General features: G+C 44.4%; 1 protein-coding gene across 1 annotated transcript in view; it reads left to right on the top strand.

Annotated features, from left to right (window-relative positions):
* Positions 1-23,770, top strand: part of LOC144521332 (nuclear receptor ROR-alpha A-like) — a 39,582-nt gene that overhangs the window by 8,591 nt on the left and 7,221 nt on the right. Inside the window, exons 2-8 of the mRNA XM_078255876.1 lie at positions 7,198-7,283; positions 9,367-9,508; positions 11,559-11,809; positions 14,253-14,445; positions 17,868-17,989; positions 19,189-19,321; positions 22,006-22,113. Coding sequence (XP_078112002.1) covers positions 7,198-7,283; positions 9,367-9,508; positions 11,559-11,809; positions 14,253-14,445; positions 17,868-17,989; positions 19,189-19,321; positions 22,006-22,113 — 1,035 coding nt within the window. The remainder of the gene's footprint in view (positions 1-7,197; positions 7,284-9,366; positions 9,509-11,558; positions 11,810-14,252; positions 14,446-17,867; positions 17,990-19,188; positions 19,322-22,005; positions 22,114-23,770) is intronic.

Here is a 23,770-nt window from a genome sequence, read left to right as displayed (position 1 = left end):
TTCATCTGCTGACAGGAGTGTTGGTTTTTCATGTGCGCTGCCATATGTCTGTCTTTATCACATCCGCTCTGAGATTCTGTGGAACCTGTACAAGGAGATTTAAGAACCTGCCAAACCACGATAAGGCACTTTATCTTGCTGAAGAAAATAAAAGTGCACCATAGCTTGTGTGCACCACTAAATCATGAGCGTCAGTCATCTGTTCAGCCACAGAACTGATGAGCACTAAGACATTCAAGTCAAAAAACACAATCAGGTATTGATTATAGAGCTCAGCAGTGTGGTTCCCCCCACAACATCCGTTATTCTTCATAAGGATTTAGATTAACAGCCATAATGTCTAAACCATCCAAAGTAGACTGACCACGAGCTGTGAGATTGTGAAACAAAGGATTCTGCTTTTATAGAAGCCACAAGTCCGTATGAAATCAACCTTTTTATTTGTGGTTTCATGGGAAAGTACACTACCCATAATCATAAGCGTAAAGGTATGTGTCCACTGGCAAGCGTAATTTTCATGTCTATGTAAGCAGAAGTGCTTACATAGACATAAAGACAAGTGCATAAAGTTGAATCCAGGCTACTTTATGCAAATCAGAGACGTCCAGCTCAACTCGCCGCCTCTTAAAAACTCACAAAAATCTTTTAAACTGACCTTCGTCAATCTAAATTGAAAGACAGATTCAGCAACTGCAGCTTATTTCTCACATAAAATGTTTTCAGAGACACATTTTGGTGATCATCCCATGGGCCCACCACCTGTGGGAGGAACCGCTGGGGTCAGGTGCGCTGCCACACAGGTAGCAGTGAAGGTCAGGGGCCTCGTCGGACCAGACCCGGGCAGCAGACGCTGGCTCTGGGGACGTGGAATGTCACCTCTCTGTGGGGGAAGGAGCCAGAACTTGTGCGGGAGGTGGAGCGCTACCAGTTAGATCTGGTGGGGCTTACCTCTACACACAGTCTCGGTTCTGGAACCATACTCCTGGTGGGGTTGGACTCCTTTCTTCTTCGGAGTTGCCCAGGGTGTGAGGCGCCGGGCGGGTGTGGGGATACTCACAAGTCCCCGGCTGAGCGCCACTACGTTGGAGTTTTCCCCGGTGGACGAAAGGGTCGCCTCCCTACGCCTGCGGGTTGTGGGGGGGGAAACTGTTGTTTGTGCATATGCACCAAACAAGAGTTCAGAGTATTCAGCCTTCTTGGAGACCTTGAGTGGAGTCCTGCATGGGGCTCCAGTGGGGGACTCCATAGTTCTGCTGGGGGACTTCAACGCGCATGTGGGCAATGATGGGAGACACATGGAGAGGCGTGATTGGGAGGAACGGGCCTCCCTGATCTAAACCAGAGTGGTTGTTTGTTGTTGGACTTCTGTGCTAGTCATGGATTGTCTATAACGAACACCATGTTCGAACATAGGGATGCTCATGAGTGTACTTGGTACCAGAGCACCCTAGGCCAAAGGTCAATGATTGATTTTATAATCGTTTCATCTGATCTGAGGCCGTATGTTTTGGACACTCGGGTGAAGAGAGGGGCAGAGCTGTCAACCAATCACCATCTGGTGGTGAGTTGGGTCAGGGGGTGGGGGAAGACTCTGGACAGACCTGGTAAGCCCAAACGGGTAGTGCGGCTAAATTGGGAACGTCTGGAGGAGGCCCCTGTCCGACAGACTTTCAACTCACACCTCCGGCGGAGTTTTTCGTGCATCCCTGTGGAGGCTGGGAGCATTGAACCCGAGGAGCTGTGGTCTTAGGGTCTTAGGTGCCTCAAGGGGTGGTAACCCACGAACACCGTGGTGGACACCGGTGGTCAGGAAAGCCGTCCGACCGAAGAAGGAGTCTTTCCGGGATATGTTATCCCAGAGGACTCCGGAGGCAGTTGCAAGGTACCGAAGGGCCCAAAGGGCTGCAGCCTCTGCCGTGAAAGAGGCAAAGCAGCGTGTGTGGGAGAAGTTCGGAGAAGACATGGAGAAGGACTTTCGGTTGGCATCAAGGTGCTTCTGGAAAACCGTTCGCCACCTCAGGAGGGGGAAGTGGGGAACCATCCAAGCTGTGTACAGTAAGGATGGGACGCTGTTGACCTCAACTGAGGAGGTAATAGGGCGGTGGAAGGAGCACTTTGAGGAACTCCTAAATCCGACTAATATTCCCTCTATGGTAGAGGCAGAGCTGGAGGATGATGGGGAATTGTCGTCAATTTCCCTGGTGGAAGTTGCTGAGGTAGTTAAACAACTCCACAGTGGCAAAGCCCCAGGGATTGATGAGATCCGTCCAGAAATGCTTAAAGCTCTGGGTGTGGAGGGGTTGTCTTGATTGACACGCCTCTTCAACATTGCGTGGAAGTCTGGGACGGTGCCTAAGGAGTGGCAGACCGGGGTGGTGGTTCCCCTTTTTCAAAAAAGGGGGACCAGAGGGTGTGTGCCAATTACAGGGGTATCACACTTCTCAGCCTCCCCGGTAAAGTCTACTCCAAGGTGCTGGAAAGGAGGGTTCGGTCGATAGTCGAACCTCAGGTTGAAGAGGAACAATGCGGATTCCGTCCTGGTCGTGGAACAATGGACCAGATCTTCACTCTCGCAAGGATCCTGGAGGGAGCCTGGGAGTATGCCCAACCGGTCTACATGTGTTTTGTGGATCTGGAGAAGGCGTATGACCGGGTCCCCCGGGAGATACTGTGGGAGGTTCTGCGGGAGTATGGGGTGAGGGGGTCCCTTCTCAGGGCCATCCAATCTCTGTACGACCAAAGCGAGAGCTGTGTCCGGGTTCTCGGCAGTAAGTCAGACTCGTTTCATGTGAGAGTTGGCCTCCGCCAGGGCTGCGCTTTGTCACCAATCCTGTTTGTAGTATTTATGGACAGGATATCGAGGCGTAGTCGGGGTGGAGAGGGGTTGCAGTTCGGTGGGCTGGGGATCTCATCGCTGCTTTTTGCAGACGATGTAGTCCTGATGGCATCATCGGCCTGTGACCTTCAGCACTCGCTGGATCGGTTCGCAGCCAAGTGTGAAGCGGCTGGGATGAGGATCAGCACCTCTAAATTGGAGGCCATGGTTCTCAGCAGGAAACCGATGGAGTGCCTACTCCAGGTAGGGGATGAGTCCTTACTCCAAGTGAAGGAGTTCAAATACCTTGGGGTCTTGAGAATCGCCGCAGCGGGTGCGGTATTACATTCAATTTATCGCACCATTGTGATGAAAGGAGAGCTGAGCTGAAAGCCCACTGAGTGAAGCGTTCGGCCAATCAGGTGCAGCCTTTGCAGTTGAAGGAGGGCGGAGCCTGTTTTCATTGCTTGGCAGTGATCATTGAAGACAAACTGATAACTGCTCCTGGCGAGAACTTCAAGGGCCCTGTCTTGCACCTGGCGCAGTGCAAAACCCGACGCAAGTGTCTTTAAGACCAACGTAGTTGTCAATTTCCCATCCAGCGTAAACGTCGTTTATAACAGCAAATGCACCTGCGCCCATCTTTGGCCCATGGGCGTGCTGGTCTTACAGGGAGGTGTGTTCAGGTGTATTCTGGGAGTGCTGGTCTTACAGGGAGGTGTGTTCAGGTGCATACTGGGAGTATTGCTATCTTGAGGCAGCGGAAAGTGATCGCGCCATTAACCAACAAAAACCTGGTCTAAAGTCAATAACGCAACATTTCATTGTTATTTTAACAGAGCATTAGTAAATGCTCCTAAACGCCTGCTTCACCTTGTGGAGTTTTGGTCGCATAGTGCTTGTGCCATATATGATCTGCTCGCACGCTTTCACTTGACGCACAAGCAGATCAGTTTCTTCTCCTGAAAATCTCTCCTTCCTGCTCAGCAAATCCTCCATCATAATAGCAATGCTCCAAGGTCCAAACACACCTGGCTTTTAAAGGGAATGGGAGATGATCTCTGATTGGTTGATTGCATATTACGCCTAAAACACACCTATGATTAATGAAGACACTATGTACAACCCTTTTGAACCATGCGCACGGCGCACGGACCCTTTTTTCCGCCGTCAATCTAGCAAAAGTGGATTTGTACATGCCCTAAACGCACCTGCGCCAGGTGCTTCAAGCCGTGCGCGTAGATCGTTAAAATAGGGCCCTAAGTGTCCAATGCTGGGAAGAAGAGGGACAATCCCAGCTGTCAAAAAAACGCCACAGTTGACACACACTATAACAGCGACGTCTCTAATTAGTGGAGCTCACTCTTACCTTAGAAATCTTCACGGCATCCGCGAGCAAAGCGGGCTACAAGCTTTGAAGTCTTTCACCTTTGCCTTTTTTTGCTGTTTCAAAATTTTATTTTGCGCTGAATCAAATGTTTTATGGTCACGATTAATCTGGTAGCTGGTTGGCTTGGTCTCAGTTTTAAAACTATTTATATCAGCATTTAATGAAAAGTCAAGGGAGATATTGAACAGGGAAAAACATTTCCGGCACCAGAGCCATTAAAAAAGTGTCCGGTCACTGTTGAGCTCTATAGACTGTGAAAAAATTGGATATAAAATACATCAAAGGTTTAATTTACCTCTGATCTCCTGTTCCAAGAAGGAGGAACAATCTCATATTTTCATTTACTTAATTACTGATTTATATACTGAGTAATTATTTAATTACGGATGTAAAGGATGTTACAAATCCTGATTTCCAATGTTTATTCATACCACTTTCCACGTGAGATGTTTCATAATGAGAAAGAAAGTGCAAAGTTTTTTTCAAACCAACTCAACAGCAGGTTAACTTCCGTCACAGACTTCCTGTCTTCTTCCTGTCTCCATCACGCTTTAGTTTCTCTTGTCGGAAATAGAAAGATAAAAGGCCTCTTCACGGTGGGCCTGAAAAACAAAGCAGATGTTTGTGTTCGCAGCGGAGTGTAAAAATATCTGCTGCTTTCTCATAGGTTCTAATTTCAGACTGTGGCTTTGTTGAGCATTGTCTTTGATGTTGAAATGTAGAATTCAGACAGGATTAACACTCAGAGAGCTAATTACTGCAGTGTGTGTGTGTGTGTGTGTGTGTGTGTGTGTGTGTGTGTGTGTGTGTGTGTGTGTGTGTGTGTGGTATTTGTGCTTCACATTGTGCTTTTCATTTGTGGTTCACTTTGAAACATTAGAAAATGCCAAAACGTCTACAATATCTACTAAATCTACTAAATAACTAAATCTCTGTTGTATTATCAACATGCTTCAGTTCAATAAACTTTATTGAGATATTATTTCATATGTGTAGTTAACTTGTTAACTGTAGTTTACTTTTTTTTAAGGTAAATTTGGTCTGGAGAGGTTGCTGGAGCAAGACAAACACAGATACACGTTTATATAGCCAACAGAGGACTATAATCCTACACTGTGGGCCACCGTTTTTGATCATTTTGAAAAATTAAAAAAATATTCATTTAAAAAGAGAGGGGACACGAAAACTTGGCAGGTGTCTTCCTATCAGAGAAGGGACGTCTATAGCTTGACGACAATGTCACGATATAGCATGTTTTTCTGCAACCAGCCCTCCGAACCATACGTTATCAGCCGTTTGTTCCTACCCTCTAATACGACCCACAGGAGCGTTTTTCGTCATCATAATTAAACCAGGGAGAAGTCAACAAAGTCATAGTATAGTATAGTGTCCAGTATAGGTAACGGTCGCGGTTTTGAACGTAAACCAGAGTTCAGACCAAAGATTCAGGACCAGACGAGTTGAAACTTGCAACTTCTTGCAACGCGCCGAAACCTGCCTGTTCACACCAATGAGACGAGACGGTGTATCATCTCCAAAACAACAACTCTTTGTTCTTCCGTTCGAACTTAAAGGCTTTTTGTAGCTGAATATTTTATTTGGATATTATTGGTTGCGTCTTAATATGAACATGGATAACATTAGTGATAGTGAGATGCTTGCTACAGTTACATTTCTAGTGAGTATATAGTAATAGTCATTATATCCTTGACGTTCCACTTCCAGAATTGCTCCGTTGCCGCCCGAAAATCCGCCGGATTTCACTCATTTAGGCCGGATATCCGTTGCCTTGGGCTTCCTTTGTGTTGGCATTTTAAACGCCGGTGGATTTGTGAGGACTATGGTTAACTGCTCCTCAGATCTCTGCAGGGTAAATCCAGACAGCTAGCTAGACTATCTGTCCAATCTGAGTTTTCTGTTGCACGACTAAAACGACTTTTGAACGTACTCATGTTCCACCAAAACAAGTTCCTTCCAAGCCTATTTTGCAGCCTCACCTTACTTCCTGCTTTGGTCCTGCCATAACTACTACGGCCGCTAAAGGGCGCCACTACTATGAACATAAATGTGTCGTAATTGCTGCTTGAACAAACGACCTCTGGGAGCGTTTTTCAGGGGAGGCTAGTCTCAGTTAATGCATCTTCAGATTGCATCATTCTATATATATTCCTGACATTAGCAAGGTCAGATAAAATATTCTGAATATTTTTGTTTCTTCTTAATAAAGATTATTCACAACGCTGAGTTGATGTTCTGTCCACATGCACACATAAAGGAGTGTAAATGGCATTTTGTGCTGTCTAAATGGGAACATGTATTGCTTTGTACAAGCTAACTACACACACACATACACACACACACACACACACACTCCGCTGTAGGCAACAAAATGTGTCAAATTAATTTTTTTCCGAATGGATATTACAGAACAGAAGGTTGTTGGCGTAGAAGTGGTTGGTGGTACATAAGCATGTTCTGTTGTTTAACAGAAACCGTTCCAAAAGCCAGACAGACAGGGAGACTCAAGACTTCTTTATACAGTATCTTGTTTGTAGTGTCTGTGTGTGTGTGTGTGTGTGTGTGTGTGTGTGTGTGTGTGTGTGTGTGTATGTGTGTGTCTCTGTGACTGCACTCTTACATAACTTCCCTGTGCTAAATATAACCGCTCAGAGCCGAGCTGTCAGTATACAAGCTGCTGAGTGTATAATACACAGTCAGTCGGTGTGTTCAGATTCAGTCTGAGCTGCTGAGAAACCTTCACTTTAACTAAAACAGGGAACAAAGTGTGAGCAACTGCTGTTGCTGTCACAGATAAATCAATATCTGCACATTGGTTTGCCGATATGTAACAAGAAACGTCCCTGAAGACATGTCAAAGATGTGTTTATAAAAGTCGTTTTTTAATCAATTCAACTGATGCAGTCGTTCGAAATTAGCTGCTGACAGTGTGTGTGATCCTGACCCTTTATTTTCTCTCTCTGTGTGTCTGTAGCTCAGATTGAAATCATTCCCTGTAAGATCTGTGGAGATAAATCATCAGGGATTCACTACGGGGTGATCACCTGCGAGGGCTGTAAGGTAAGCCCCGCCCTCTCTTCTTCATCATCTCACTTCCTGGTTGAACGACATTGAACGACATGTTTCCTCGGAACGGTGTGCAACGGCTTTGAGTTATGTTTTCTCTCGTTTGGTGGGCATGTCTTGCGTTTATTGGCTGTAACACAGGTGATAGCCAATCAGCAGAGACGTGTCTGTAAACTTGTGGTAATAAAAAGGCAGAGCGCACACAACAGGGTGTTCAACGCTCCCCCGTTTCAGTTTAAAAAAAACGTGTTGCTACGTTTTGTCGGGGCTGAACGTGGACCTGGTGTCCCTAGAAAATCAATTAAACATCAGTGGTTCATTTATATTGTAAACATTCCTTCCATCTGTTTGGTCATTTGAAGGCTCACAAGATGTTACTCAGTTTGATGACGTTGTTTTTAGGATTAGAATGAAAATGTTATGATGTTTTATTGTATTATTTCCATACTGGGTAAATGGACAAATTGTGACACCGGGGTCAGCCCTATGTGCCCACAGCCCAATGGTCCCACAGCCCAATGGTCCCACAGCCCTATGTTCCCACAGCCCAATGTTCCCACAGCCCAATGGTCCCACAGCCCAATGTTCCCACAGCCCAATGGTCCCACAGCCCTATGTTCCCACAGCCCTATGTTCCCACAGCCCTATGTTCCCACAGCCCAATGTTCCCACAGCCCAATGTTCCCACAGCCCAATGTTCCCACAGCCCAATGGTCCCACAGCCCAATGGTCCCACAGCCCAATGGTCCCACAGCCCAATGGTCCCACAGCCCAATGGTCCCACAGCCCAATGGTCCCACAGCCCTATGTTCCCACAGGCCCTATGTTAGGGTTAGGGTTACATTCCATCTGTAGTCCATTGCTACTGGATAATAGGTTGGGTGTAATTGGCTACCAAATTCTCCCTGTTCTTTCTTTAATGTGAAATGCTGTTTGAATCTCCAAGATAGAAACCATTCCTGCCCTGGCTCTGTTGTTCTGGCTCCATCTCTACCTCTATCAGTGATCACGCAAATAGCTCATTTTTTGGTTTTCATATTGGGGATTCTGGGAAATGCATGGAGTTGCCTTCATTTATTCAGAGAGTGAATAAACCTGTGAAACAGAGAAGTATCTTCATGTAATCCACTGATTTCAACAATGTAACTGTAGTCTAAATACCAACTATTTAAACTGTAACTGTAACAGAATACAGGTACTCATCATTTGTAGTCTGAATACGTAACGCCGGTACATGTACTCCGTTACTCCCCAACACTGCCAGTGTGTGTGAATGGTCATGTGATATGTGATGTCAGACATGTTAATATGGACGGAGATTAGTTCTGCTATTGGAGCTAAAACTCTGATGTTGACGGAGATCGTCTTTTGTCTCAAAACGCTGCTAAAAAATGAAAACGTAGATGTAGCCCAAAGCTCAGGGCAGAAGCTAAACTATTAGCAACATTTTCTCTCCATCTCTGAAACGTCTATAATGTTTTATTCAAATCAACTTGAGTCCAATAGAAAACAATTCAGTTGTCCAATAGCAACGTTTCTGTCTGATGATAGATTTTGTATTTATCTTTAATAGTTCCAGCATTTACACAGAAATCCCAGTAGCCTATGATGTAGATGTTCTCCACACTGTGGTCCATCCGCAGTCTGAGTCCCATTAACAGAATCAGAGGAGACATTCAACGACAATCATTTGGCCCAGAAAACCTTCTGGTTAGAACGGTTCCCCAAACAAGCAAGCGTGTGCATCTGCTGCAGCAGCTGCTGTCTGCAGCTGGAGTCTCATTTCACAGCCAACGAGCGGCGGATGGAGATTTATTCGTGTTCAAACAAGACAGAGAGAGCGAGAGAGAGTGGCTGATGGGAGGCACTGTGGATCTTGGAGACAGGAGATATCGGTTTGGGGAACGGTAGAACAGCGGCGGGAAAGTAAAGCAGAGAAACATACATCTAGAAAAAGCCGTAATATCTTTTAAATGTGTTAAAAAGACGAGTGAATGTCTGACCACGGAGTCACTGACTGAACCTGTGTCTAAACTCTATTAAATATAACTAATATAACTTTTCACTTGTCTCTCAGGGTTTCTTCAGGCGGAGTCAGCAGAGTAACGCCGCCTACTCGTGTCCTCGCCAGAAAAACTGTCTGATCGACCGAACGAGCCGCAACCGCTGCCAACACTGCCGTCTGCAGAAATGTCTGGCTTTGGGCATGTCCCGAGACGGTGAGACGCACACAAACGCACACACTCTCACCTGCAGAAACATCTGGCAGTCAGCATTTTGCAAGATGTTAGCCGACAGACTAACCAGCAGGGCAGAAATGTTCGTCTGTTATCGGTCAGTGCAATGAAAAGGAATCTGCTCGGCTCGATTTCAGCGGCATCTCTTTAGTGTTGCTGTCCAATCTGAGTTTTCTGCTGCATGACCAAAACATCTTTTGAATGTACACGTTCCACCAAAACAAGTTCCTTCCAGAGGCTATTTAGCGCCACCCAAGACAACTGTGATTGGTTTAAAGAAATGCCAATAAACCAGAGAACGTTCTTCTCCCATCACGGAAAGCTGTGTGGACTAGCCAGACCTTCTTCTGCAGCGCTGTGGAGGAAGGTCTGGCAATGCGAGACTACAGAGGATAGCTACCTCTATTTTAAATCATGACTCCCACCCTTTGCACGTTGATTTTAAGCTTCTTCCCTCTCGGCGGAGGTTTTAAGTCCCAAGGTACAGAACAAAGCAGTACAAAAATATCTTTGTTCCTGCTGCTGTCACTGCGTTGTAGTGATATTTGCACAAATATGACAGGAGCATTTTTAGTTTCGTATGTTGATTTTATTTGAGAGTGTATTTATTTCAATGCTTTTATTACACTTTTATATAAGGGACGGTTCGTTATTTATTTAAGGAGCCACCGGAGGAGTTTCGGGACCTTTAGCCAAAATAGACCTGACCCTCCCTTCACCAGCAATACATTTTGGATGACCGTCCAAAATGATATGACAAAAAGGAATGACCCTCCCCAGCAACTTATTGACGTCTTCCGTACTGGACTTACAGACAACCATTGTTGTTTACAGCCATAACATATGTGACTAGACCTCTGCATTCTCATCTGACGCATCCCACTCCTCTGTTATGGTGTGGCGGCCATTTCAGTAGATTTACTCACTAACATTGTTGTGGAAACACAATAAGCATGGAAACTATATGCACACTTCCTGCATTACTGCATTACTTCAAATACTAAGTTACTCATCTAGTAAACTAGTATTCACTTGAAATAAAACAATAAAACATTGAGACCATTCAGCAAAGCACACTGGGTATTTCAACACTGGTTGCTATGGACTCGTCACTAGTCTTCCTCAGTCATTGTATAATTAATCATAGGTAAAGCTGCCAAAGCTGAACATTATCCAAAACTCCATTTCTCAGACAATCGTCAATTTGGGGGCTTGCATGCTACCACTCCTTCCTTCTCAAATGCCTTGAAAAGGCTGTCGTTTATATATATATAATATCACCGGGACCGAAAGGATATTTGAGTCGGGTATGGCTGCAGCCTGGAGACCTCCCGTCTCATGCCCTCCCGGCTTGGTGCAGTCCGCAAGCTTTGACTTTTCAAAATAAAAGCTTGCGTCTAGTCCGTTATGTTTTCGTACGGTGTTTTGGATGTTTATGAACTAAACAGTACGGCAATCATGCTAATGAATACAGTTATTTTTTCATCAGATGTCTTAGTTACAACACGATGGAGCTAGCAAAGCAGTTTTGTGTTTATATGTGTGAGCGGGATTTATTCAGTTTGGGAAATCCCACGGTCTCTAAAGCTACAGTTCAAATAGTCTGGCTGACTAAACAGGGAGGGACCCATCTGCTAGCGATAGGGGCCGAGACTGAGAGAGCTACATGGAGCTACATGGATAAATACGCACCAAACAAGCCACTTTGAAATGTTGTGATGCTGTTATCACAAATACAAAAGTTGGGTGACCCTCCCCCCTAGACTAAAAAAAAAGATATGACCCTCCCCTATTTTCCTCCGGTGGTCCATTCCATAAATACCGAACGGTCCCTTACTATACTATATCTCTTATGTCGTGATTTGTGGAACCTTAAGTATTTGTATTAGATTTTAGTACCTGTGTCAGTTTTTGGTGTGCTTTTGTAGTTGTGTGTCTTGATGGGTGTAATACTCTAGCTGCAGAACAAACCTACCCACAGGTACAAATAAAGTAACCTGAACTGTTAACTTCTCCTCTTCCTCAAACACAGCTGTGAAGTTTGGTCGCATGTCCAAGAAGCAGCGGGATAGTTTGTACGCTGAGGTGCAGAAACATCGCCTCCAGCAGCAGCAGCAGCAGCAGCAGCAGGGTCCCCTCCTCCTGTCCCACCCCAGCCTCAGCAGCCCGAGCCCGGGCGAGGCGGAGCCGCTGTCCCCTCACTTCGGCCTCACGGAGCTGTCAGAAGAGCTGGGAGGCTACGTGAAACAAAACTCACCTGAAGGAGGATCTGTATCGTCCAAGGTCTGTGGTTTTTACTTTCTAGAGCAACAACTACACTCTACAATGGATTGAATTACCAACTGTTTATAGTAGGGGTGACCCCGAATAGTGGAATATTCGATGCTTTGATGGAAAGAGCCGTATTCGACAGCCTCACAGTCGAATCTTCGCAGCGTAAAGTCCAGTTCAGACCAAAGATTCTGGACAACACAAGTGTAAACTTGCAGCTACTTGCAACGCGCTGGTCTGCAACGTTCTGCAACCTGCCAGTTTACACCAATGCGACAAGATCAGACTGTCTATCATCTTTATAGCACAATGAACTTCGTACGACTCTTTCTACTTCCTTCTAACTTCCGACTGTCAGGCTTTTTTTGGGAGCGTGCCTATGTTCCAACAGCCCTATGTTTCCACATTTCTAAGATTCTTTCCCAAAATTAGGCCCTATGTTCACACATGACCTTATTCATATATTTGTATCAGATTTGATCAACACCCAACCTATTATCCAGTAGCAATGGACTACAGATGGAATGTAACCCTAACCCTAACATAGGGCCTCATTTGAAGAAAAATCTTAGAAATGTGGGAACATAGGGCTGTAGAAACATAGGGCTGACCCCCTTTTTCTGTAGCTGGATATCATTTGTTGCGCCTAAATATGAATGTGGATAACATTAGTGATAGTGAGATGCATGCTACAGCTGCATTTCTAGTGATAAAACTGTGAAAAAGTTTTATTTCTCTAATTCACTGCTTTGTTTTAAAGACGCTCGCTTGCTTCAGTTACTCTCCAGGTCGCTCTAGGTGCTTGTTGAGCCTCCGGGTCGGTTCAGACTGCTGAGACTTTGCCCTGCAACGTTCTTAATCAGTTTTGTCTCGTCGCAAATCTTTATAGCTTTTCATAAATCTTTCTAAAGTGGGTAAATAAGTCCAACCGCCCCATGACAGATTTAACCCTCCTGTTTCCTCGTGTCAGACTTGACCCATTTTCAGAAAGTTTCTATATCAGAAATTTCTTTCAACCACACTGTCAAATAAAAGTAACGTGGATGGTTCCCTACAACGCTCTACACAATTAAAATAAATGATCAGTTTACTACATTCATTGAATTTGGGTGTTTTATTCAATTTTATAGCACTTGAAAAAAAATATATATAAAAGCAGGTTGAAAAAAAAGTGACAAAAAACGTTGGGAAAAGCTTCAAAACATCGGGAAAAGTGACAAACGTTGAAAAAAGTGACAAAAAACATTTTTGACCCAGAAAACAAAAAGTTGCACAGCTGACAGGAAGACAACACAAGATAAGTTTCACTTTCCATGATCCGTGACCGACCGTCGCCCCCCCCCCCCACCACCCACATGATTCGACGATAGGCAAGACTTGACAATTCTGATTCGACAATGAAAAGTCTCAGTCGGGGACATCCCATAGTTTATATCAAGGCCACCCAATGTGGGGCCAGCGGGCCAAGTTTGCGCCATGCTCCCTTTGTTTTGGGCCGCCGTGGCATTTGACCATGCTCATGCTCATTCTCCTCTTATTTTGAAGGTGCTGCAAGTCCTAACTAAGGATTGGGCATCGTTTGGATTTTAACGATTCTGATTCTGGTTCTCATCGATTCTGGATTCTGATTCTTTGAGGGGTGGAGTTGAAACGGGTCACATGCTTATTTCACAAATAAGAGGAACGTTTTATTTTGATTCAATGGTGGGTTGCAGTTCTACGAGGCTTTTTCAACGTAAAATAAAGCCAGACTAGAGCGCTGCTTACTGAGCTCCAAGGCTGCAACACAACAAGCGCCTGGCCACTACGGAAACCAAAACTTGCGCGTGTTAAATGTGGAACCCGTGATCGGATTTGAAACCAAATCCTCCAAACGATTCCAATAAAGAAACAATTCCACTGGAAACGTAATTTTTGAAACGATTCCAAGTAGGAATCCGTTCTCGATGTCCAACCCTAGTCCTAACTGTAATGACCACGAAACGTACATTTTATGCAACTAAAAAGTACCTAATCTGAGTTTTACGGCAATGTAAAGCACAGTGCTGGTAAACTACTACTAAATACGTAAGTTTTATCTACGAAGAATTACGGTATTCTTTAACATCAACATTTATTTTTGGCCCAGATACATTTTGGCCCTTCAAATAAAAGAATTTGGGCACCTTTGGTTTAAATGATATGGAAGATCACCCCCCCAACTGGCACCGTCAGACCCTGCCCACCAAGAGCCTGGGTCTGTCCCAGGTTTCTCCCTAAAAGGGAGGTTTTCCTCGCCACTGTCGCACTAAATGCTCTTGGGGGGAAATACTGGAATTGTTGGGTCTTTGTAAATTATAGAGTGTGGTCTAGACCTAGTCCATCTGTAAAGTGTCTTAAGATAACTCTTGTTATGACTGGATACTATAAATAAAATTGAATTGAAGTGAATTAAGACGTTCCCTTCCACAAACAGGCGGACTCTGGAGGGGGAGTAGAAGGTCGGGGGTTCTACCTGGATATCCAGCCGTCCCCGGATCAGTCTGGACTCGATATTAACGGCATCAAACCGGAGCCATTGTGTGACAATGGATCCAATAATGGCTTCTTCCCATACTGCTCCTTCAGCGACGGAGACACTTCACCCACAGTGTCCATAGCTGAACTCGGTAAGATAATATAGAGGTTGAACCCTTTCCTGCTAATTAAAGGAGACCTAATATGCGTATTTTCTGCCATATCTACAATGATACAATGTCAGATGTTCATGTTAAACGTGGCCAAAGCTTCAAATAATGAGGTAAATGATATTCCTGTGACCCACGCTCTGGGTTTCAAGTTTTGTTCTACTCTCGGCTCTGTGTGATGTCATACTGGGCCGGTTTTCCATATGTGGTCGTCTGCTCCAGGCCAGCATGCTACTGCAGTTTTTACGTTACATACCCTGCTACATGTAGCTACATGCTAACGCCAGAGAAAGCTGTTAACTTGGCTGCAGATGTTGGTAATTTCTCCCCAATTCCGGGTCACATTGCTGCTGGAACACCGGTTGTGTACACGGTCCGAAATGAACACTCGCCAAGTGCCAAATGCAGGTACATTTTCCGTGAGTGCTGACAAATGTTTGTACCAAAGTAGTTCTGTTTTCCAGTCTTCATTTTGGGGAAGGTACAGCTACTTTCTTCTGTTCCTCTGCTCTCTGTACGTCGGAGCTTTGCGGAGGCGGGGCGACACACAGCTGTGGAAGTAGTATTCAGATCCGTTACTTCAGTAAAAGTACTAACACCCAGGGGCGACTGGTCATTAGGGGAAGGTGGCACAGCCCCGCCTCTTGTCAACAGAAAGAAATGCAAACAAATGTTATGTTATTTTTAATAAATTCAAGATTATTATCATCTATAATTTATTATCTTCTATGAATATAACATCCTCCTAAATTGCATATCATTTGTGGTAAGATTTTTATTTCTCATTCTGCCCCTGCCTTGCTGCCCCGTGTTCACGGTAGACTACGGCAGCCTGAATGTGTCAGAGTGGGGCTAGCAATGTGCATTGTACGTGGGAAATTATTAATATGCATGCTCAGAGTGTTAGTGTGTTTAATGTAGAATCATCAGGAACATTTATTAAAGTATTAAAACTAGTCCCTAGTTGGATCAGTGGGTAGAGCGGGCGCCCATATACTTCGAGGCTTATGCCTCGACGCAGAGATCCAGGGTTCGAGTCTGAACTGTGGCGATTTCCTGCATGTCTCTCTCACCTAGCTGTCCTGTCCATTAAAGGCGAAAAAAGCCCAAAAGAAGTATTAAAAATAAAAGTATTTGATGCAGAAAGCTCTTCACATTTTAGAAACTGAAAGGATCCAACCAGTTGTGTGTTTAATGGTCTGATCATCTCAGCTGGACTTGTAGCCGTTATATTGTTGGCTAGTTTACTTTAGAATAAAACATCAGATGTTATAAACTACATGTATCTATGTGCAGGAATCTTAATGTGTAAAGTAACTAGTAACTAAAGTAACTAGTAACTAAAGCTGTAACAGATGAATGTAGAGGAGTAACTAAAGTAACTAGTAACTAAAGTAACTAGTAACTAAAGCTGTAACAGATGAATGCAGCGGAGTAACTAAAGTAACTAGTAACTAAAGCTGTAACAGATGAATGTAGTGGAGTAAAAAGTACAATATTTCTCTCTGAAATGTAGCGGAGTAGAAGTAGAAAGTGGCATGAAAAGAAAAGCCTCAAGTAAAGTCCCGCAACATTTGTATGGTCCCACTAAGTACAGTACTGGAGTACATGTACTTAGTTACATTCCACCAGCACCCTCTACTATACGGCAGAAGGTTGTACAGAGCTGGAGGGGGAAAACAAACCAGACAGGAGATGAGGAAATATGTGGAAGCAGACAGAAAGGAGAAGAAAAACAAGATGGGAGGATTAAGAAGCAGCAAAGAAGAGTTAGAGAAACAAAAGAAAGGGAAGTGTGGGGCAAACAGAGACAGAAAGGTGGTTTAAAATAGCAGGAGGTTGGAAACTCATCTTCAGAGCTCATTAAAACATCACTGAGGTAATTAGCTGTCTGTTAATTAGTGGGACGAGGCCGGGCACTCGATGGGGGAAATCATCTCTGCATTCTCCCCGGAGATTGGTTTTTATTCGCAGTTTGATTTTTTTCTTTGACAAAAGCATTTATCATAATAACCCCCCCACCCCCCCCCCCACACACACACACACACACACACACACATTGTACTTCTGTACCTTGTTTTGATCCCTAGTGTTGTTTCATATTCATTCATTCATGCTGGGACAATTAGCAGCAGCACAGAAACGCTGAATAGTTACCGCATGTTCCTTTTTGGGTTTGTTTCTCATCTGAGCTGCATTCACAAACATTTTGTTGACACAGTTTCATACAGTAGAAAGATTTGGCTAAAGGCAGAACATCCTCATAGGGTCAGCCCTATGTTCCCACAGCCCTATGTTCCCACAGCCCAATGTTCCCACAGCCCAATGGTCCCACAGCCCTATGTTCCTACAGCCCTATGGTCCCACAGCCCAATGGTCCCACAGCCCTATGTTCCCACAGCCCAATGGTCCCACAGCCCAATGGTCCCACAGCCCAATGGTCCCACAGCCCAATGTTCCCACAGCCCTATGTTCCCACAGCCCTATGTTCCCACAGCCCAATGGTCCCACAGCCCTATGTTCCCACAGCCCTATGTTCCCACAGCCCAATGGTCCCACAGCCCAATGGTCCCACAGCCCTATGGTCCCACAGCCCAATGGTCCCACAGCCCTATGTTCCCACAGCCCTATGTTCCCACAGCCCTATGGTCCCACAGCCCTATGTTCCCACAGCCCAATGGTGTGCTCCACAACGGATCAAGTCCAGACTGAACTTCCCGACCTCAAATGTTGTGGGCAGGGCTAAGTTCGGCTGGCATCCAGAGGTTAGAGGTTAGGGGTTAGGGGTTAGAGGTTAGGGGTTAGAGGTTAGGGGTTAGAGGTTAGAGGTTAGAGGTTAGGGGTTAGGGGTTAGGGGTTAGAGGTTAGGGGTTAGAGGTTAGGGGTTAGGGGTTAGGGGTTAGAGGTTAGAGGTTAGGGGTTAGGGGTTAGGGGTTAGGGGTTAGGGGTTAGGGGTTAGAGGTTAGGGGTTAGGGGTTAGGGGTTAGGGGTTAGGGGTTAGAGGTTAGGGGTTAGGGGTTAGAGGTTAGAGGTTAGGGGTTAGGGGTTAGAGGTTAGGGGTTAGAGGTTAGGGTTAGGGGTTAGAGGGTTAGGGGTTAGAGGTTAGAGGTTAGGGGTTAGGGTTTCTCATTGTCTGCCTGTTAACTCCATTTTATCATTGAATCATGATTTTTTTTCTATCCTGTCCTGCACCCATCTCTCTTTTTGCCCTATCACTATGTTGTGCATTGATGGGCATGTGTATTGACTTGATGTGTATATTTATGTATTGATTTGGGTGTGCTTTTGTTTCCACTTTCAAAGCACTTTGTAAACTATTGTTTTTAAAGGTGCTATACTAATAACGTTACTATTGTTATGATAGTTCTAATTCTGTCCGTTAAAGCTGCTGTGTTTTGTTGCAGATCACCTGGTTCAGATCATCTCAAAGTCTCACCTGGAGACGTGTCAGTACCTGAGGGAGGAGCTGCAGCAGATGAGCTGGCAGAACTTCCCGCAGGACGAGGTGGCGAGCTACCAGAGCAAGGTGTGCGTTTCTGTTGTGTTTTTCATCGTAGCTTTCCATTTGAGGCCAATCAACATTTATTTATATATTGCTTTACAGCCACTAACTGGTATCCAAAGTGCTTTACATCAAGGGCCAAGAATAAAAGAACTTAACATACAGTAAAAATAATTCAACATGGAATACAGTAACATCAGACCAAAGTTACATAAAAGCAGGAGGAAGAGAGGGAAAATGTCACAGCGCTACCATGTATTCAAAGCCATTCTAAAATAAATACTTTTTGATTTAATAAAGAGCTACCTCTGTAATAGTTTGAACGTCAGGGGGTAACCTGTGCCAAAGTCTTGGGGCAGCAACTGCGAAAGCGCAATCACCCGACAGTGTTCCCACATTCCCCACACTGTCCAACCCGTTCTCACTCCCAACTCGTAAAATACTGACGCTTGGTCAGCGACTTTCAGCATCAGATATCGATGCAAAAATCACCCTTTAGCGCTGTAAGATGACGTAGTATGAAGAGGGAAAACTGGCAGCGAGTAGTACGAAAGCCCGAAAATCCCGCGTCAACACGCGTTGGGTCAAACAACACAGGACTTTCCCCCAGGAGAACAGGGTGCGTGTCCCGTTGTTGTCCCGCGTGTCACTGAAACGTACATTTAGTAACCCCACCTATGATCTTTTCCTAAACCTAACAAGAACGGGACAGTTCTTGTGCCGCATGTCAGTTAAATGTACGTCCTGACCCAGAGCGTCAAAAAGTGACGCAAAGAGTCCCGAAACCAAGCGTGTTCAGATTTGACGCTAAAGGAGACTTTTTGCGTCAATAACAAACACCAAAGGCACCTGACCAAGCGTCGCTTTTTGACGTGATGGGAGTGAGAATGGTACTAGTACATGGTACAACACGTCTTCCGCCGCAGGCTAAAAACACATCTCTTCCAACTGCACCTTGGATGATGATGATGAGAGAGGAAAAAAAAGAAAAGAATAAAAACTTGCAGCTGCACTCTCATATGGCTCTTTGTAGTTTGACTTATTTAAAGCTAATGTACTTGCACTTACTTCTTGCTGTCCCTAGTTTGTACCTTCAAGGTTGAAAGCACATAATTGGAAGTTGCTTTGGATAACAGCGTCAGCTAAATGACATTTAATGTAAAAGAATGTGTTGCACTGTCAACATGTTTGGTTTGAATATCTTCCCTCTCTGTTGTGTGCAGCCACGGGAGGTGATGTGGCAGCTGTGTGCCGTTAAGATCACCGAAGCCATACAGTACGTGGTGGAGTTCGCCAAACGCATCGACGGCTTCATGGATCTCTGTCAAAACGACCAGATCGTTCTGCTGAAAGCCGGTGAGAGAAACTGCCAAGTCTGGTGGTATTCAATATTATTCTTATCCTCAACAAATCTTCCTGATGAAATTATATAAGTGTGTTTTTAAACAATGACGTCTTCAGTAGGAACCAATGGGATCGGAACTGAGAGACAGACAGGAAGTCAGACTTTAGAGAAACAGATTTGTGGTAGTTGGCCGCCGGCTTCAGTCTTTTTGTTGTTTTTCATTTTGGGCCAAGACAAAGGCGACGTAGGTCGACGGGGTCAGCCCTATATTCCCACAGCCCTATGTTCCCACAGCCCTATGGTCCCACAGCCCTATGTTCCCACAGCCCTATGGTCCCACAGCCCTATGTTCCCACAGTTCTATGGTCCCACAGCCCTATGTTCCCACAGCCCTATGTTCCCACAGCCCTATGTTCCCACAGCCCTATGGTCCCACAGCCCTATGTTCCCACAGCACTATGTTCCCACAGTTCTATGGTTCCACAGCCCTATGGTCCCACAGCCCTATGTTCCCACAGACATTTTCAAAATAAGGTCTTGTGTTCCTACATTTCCCTTCAATTTAAGCCCTATCCTCCCACAACATTTTTTTAGGGTTAGGGTTAAGGTTAGGGTTAGGGTTAGGGGGATAAAATCTGATTCAAATGTATGAAAAAGGAAATGTGGGAACATAGGGCCTAATTTTGAAGAGAATCTTAGATCGGGCTTCGGCTTGGTGTGTCAGGGTCTTTAAGTAGTAAATGGCAATATAAAATGCAACTATCATTTTTTTCTCATTTTTGTGTTCAATGTTGTTTCGAAGACAGGAAGTGTGACAGCAACTCCAAATGTGTAAAAGTAAATATAGTTAATACATCTAAGGGCGTTTTCACACCTGTAGTTTGTTTGCTTTGGTCCCAATCAGTTGGTGAGTTAGTAGGCTAAACTTGGAGCGATTTGCCCTCCGTTTGGTTTGGTTTGGTTTCACACCTGGAAAAATCCAAGCGTACCAAAATGCGTCATTACAAATCAGGCAAGAACGTCCAGCCCTCTTATTGGTCGGATATGTCTGGGGGCGGGAGCAAGAAAGTAAATACAAGAGGAAGGTCCTGTGTTCTGGTCTAGTGGTCAAACCAGCTCATTTCATTAAAATGATCAGACATTGTTTGGCAAGAGACGTGACTACGTCTGCTCTGGTCACCGAGACTTCGCTCTGCTCGGCCGGCGTCTGCTGCATCGCCGATTGCTGAACACACCTGACTACAGGAGACACTAGCTCAGACTGCTGAACACACCTGACTACAGGAGACATCAGCTCAGACTGCTGAACACACCTGACTACAGGAGACATCAGCTCAGACTGATGAACACACCTGACTACAGGAGACATCAGCTCAGACTGATGAACACACCTGACTACAGGAGACATCAGCTCAGACTGATGAACACACCTGACTACAGGAGACATCAGCTCAGACTGATGAACACACCTGACTACAGGAGACATCAGCTCAGACTGGAGGAGTACGTATAGTTGGTGCGGTTCGAGTACAGATCACGTTCTCACCACAAACGAACCGCTCCAGAGTTGGATTGAAAGCGTACCGAGACCACCTCTTCAAGCAGGTCTCAGTACTCTTGTTTGGTCCGCTTTTGGTGCGCACCAATGTTTGATTGCCGTGTTCTCACCTGCCCAAACGAACCGCACCAGCGGGGCAAACAAACTCTAGTTCGATTCAACCGAAGTAAAGGCTGTCGGTGTGAAAACGCCCTAAAACCCAGTGGTTCAGATGGGGAGTCCACACATATATTACCCTGTTATTACATCCAACAAGGAGGTTTTGTTAACCCTTGTGTTGTTCTTCCGGGTCAATTGACAATTTTGTCACCAATTTTGCCGCGTTTTTGTCTCTTCAACATTTTTATTTCCAACGTTTTTGTAGCATTTTTCGACATTTTCAACGCTTTTTTTCCCCTTCCACCAGTATACACTAACAACAACTTATTACCTCTAGTTTTACACTTTGAATTCATGGTCAATACACCTCATGTAGTCTATATGAAATTACAGTATATCTCACATTTAAGTTAAAAAAGCAGAAAGTATGAATCATTTTGACTAATATTTAAGATCAAAGGAACGTATGTTGATGGGTAATCACAGACTGTCAAAGTGAAGTCAGAATAATTCTATGAAATTAAATAAAACACCAAAAATTCAATAAAAGTAGTAAACTGATCCTTAATTTGACTTGTGAAGAGCGTTTCATGGAACTTTTGGGCAATTTGGTTGAAAGAAACCCAAATGTTCTGATATAGATACTTTGAAAATGGGTCAAATTTGACCCGGAGACAACAGGAGGTTTCATTTGTTTTTGTTAAATACAAACACATTTCTATGAGGTTTGGTGGACGGATACGCCTTGGGTCAAGAAGACATTGTCTACATTAAGACCATTTTTTAAAGTCATCACCTTGGACTTTGAGAAACTGGAGCGAACATTCGACACTATCGTTTGACATTTTATAGACCAAACGATGAATCAGTTGGTCTAGAAAATGATCCACAGATTGTGTTAATGTGAAACCGTCCTGTTTGAAAATGTGATTTAGTGAGTAATGACTGATGAATGAAATGAATGATAGTTAGCAGCGGGGGTCATTAAACCATCATCACCGGACTTGCAATTACTCATCAGTGTCTCCGTGTTCCCAGGCTCTCTGGAGGTCGTCCTGGTCCGAATGTGTCGCCTGTTTGACTCACAGAACAACAGCGTCTACTTCGACGGGAAGTTTGCAGGTCCTGACGTCTTCAGAGCGCTCGGTGAGTTCTGACAACTTCTTCTCCGGTTCCTCACAAACTGTCCAAACTGACCTCACCTGAAAAACACTCCCAGAAGTCGTTTGTACAAGCAGCATTTACGATTATGTCGACTAGGGGTGCATGATACATCGACTCAATATCATTATCGCAATATCACGTTGCGCAATATTATATCGAAAGTGTTGATAAGTATGCAATATTTAGTTTATTTTGCGGAGCGCTGCGTCCCGTCTGTTGGCTGTGCGGCTTAGTTGTGTTTGATTTAGAGCTCACTTGAAACGCTGTAATGATCACGTTTCATTGGCCAGTTACCGTGCCACCTGCACAGGTTAGTGCACGTCAGCGCACGGGTCCACTACGGGACAAACACTACGGAGCGTACCACGTGACGTGTGTGCAGATTTTGACAGAGTGACAGTGTGAGTGAAGAAATAGATAGAGACAACTGAACAGAACGAATCAGAGAAGAGAAAGGAAAGTAGTGTCCTGTTCTCTTTATTTATATATTATTATATTGTCCAACCAGTAGAACATGTCCTGTTCTGTAGACATGGTCCTTATTTATATATATTATACTGTCCAACCAGTAGAACATGTCCTGTTCTGTAGACGTGGTCCTTATTTATATATGTTATACTGTCCAACCAGTAGAACATGTCCTGTTCTGTAGACATGGTCCTTATTTATATATGTTATACTGTCCAACCAGTAGAACATGTCCTGTTCTGTAGACATGGTCCTTATTTATATATTATTATATTGTCCAACCAGTAGAACATGTCCTGTTCTGTAGACGTGGTCCTTATTTATATATGTTATACTGTCCAACCAGTAGAACATGTCCTGTTCTGTAGACATGGTCCTTATTTATATATGTTATACTGTCCAACCAGTAGAACATGTCCTGTTCTGTAGACATGGTCCTTATTTATATATGTTATACTGTCCAACCAGTAGAACATGTCCTGTTCTGTAGTCATGGTCCTTATTTATATATTTATACTGTCCAACCAGTAGAACATGTCCTGTTCTGTAGACATGGTCCTTATTTATATATTTATACTGTCCAACCAGTAGAACATGTCCTGTTCTGTAGACATGGTCCTTATTTATTTATTCATGTTGTACCAGTCCAATATGACCGTCAGTTGAAATAAACCTTCTGTTGTATTTATTATGAATCTATTTTGATGTGTTTTCCCATAACTTTTGTAATTTTACATATGTTTAAAAATATCCAAATTAATATCGACATCGCAATATATTTTGTCAAAATCGTGCAACCCTAATGTCGACCTTACACCAAACAACTTTTCAAGCGATTCCACTATCGCAGACTATTTTCCTATATTGTAATGAAATCCTGAGAGTCTTGGTAGAGTCGGGGGGGTCTCCCGTCGTCTCCATCGTTTGGTGTAAGGTCATAAAACTCAGTCCCAGTCAGTCTTTCTCCCGTCTGGACGTTCAGACAAAATGAAACGTGTTTGATGTTATCCTTCCTTATCCTTATTATTCCTAAGTTTGAAGTCTAAGGGTCCTAACTTGCACCCGGCGCAGCGCAAAGCCCGACCCAACTGTCTTTGCTAGTATAAGACCGACCCAGTTGTCAGTTTCCCGTCCAGCGCCCACGTCGTTTAAATAGCAAATGCACCTGCGC

Source organism: Sander vitreus, chromosome 1, assembly GCF_031162955.1.
Source record: "Sander vitreus isolate 19-12246 chromosome 1, sanVit1, whole genome shotgun sequence".
Taxonomy (NCBI): Eukaryota; Metazoa; Chordata; class Actinopteri; order Perciformes; family Percidae; genus Sander; species Sander vitreus.
Note: the sequence above shows the minus strand (reverse complement) of the source record. Positions and strands in the feature narration are given on the sequence as shown.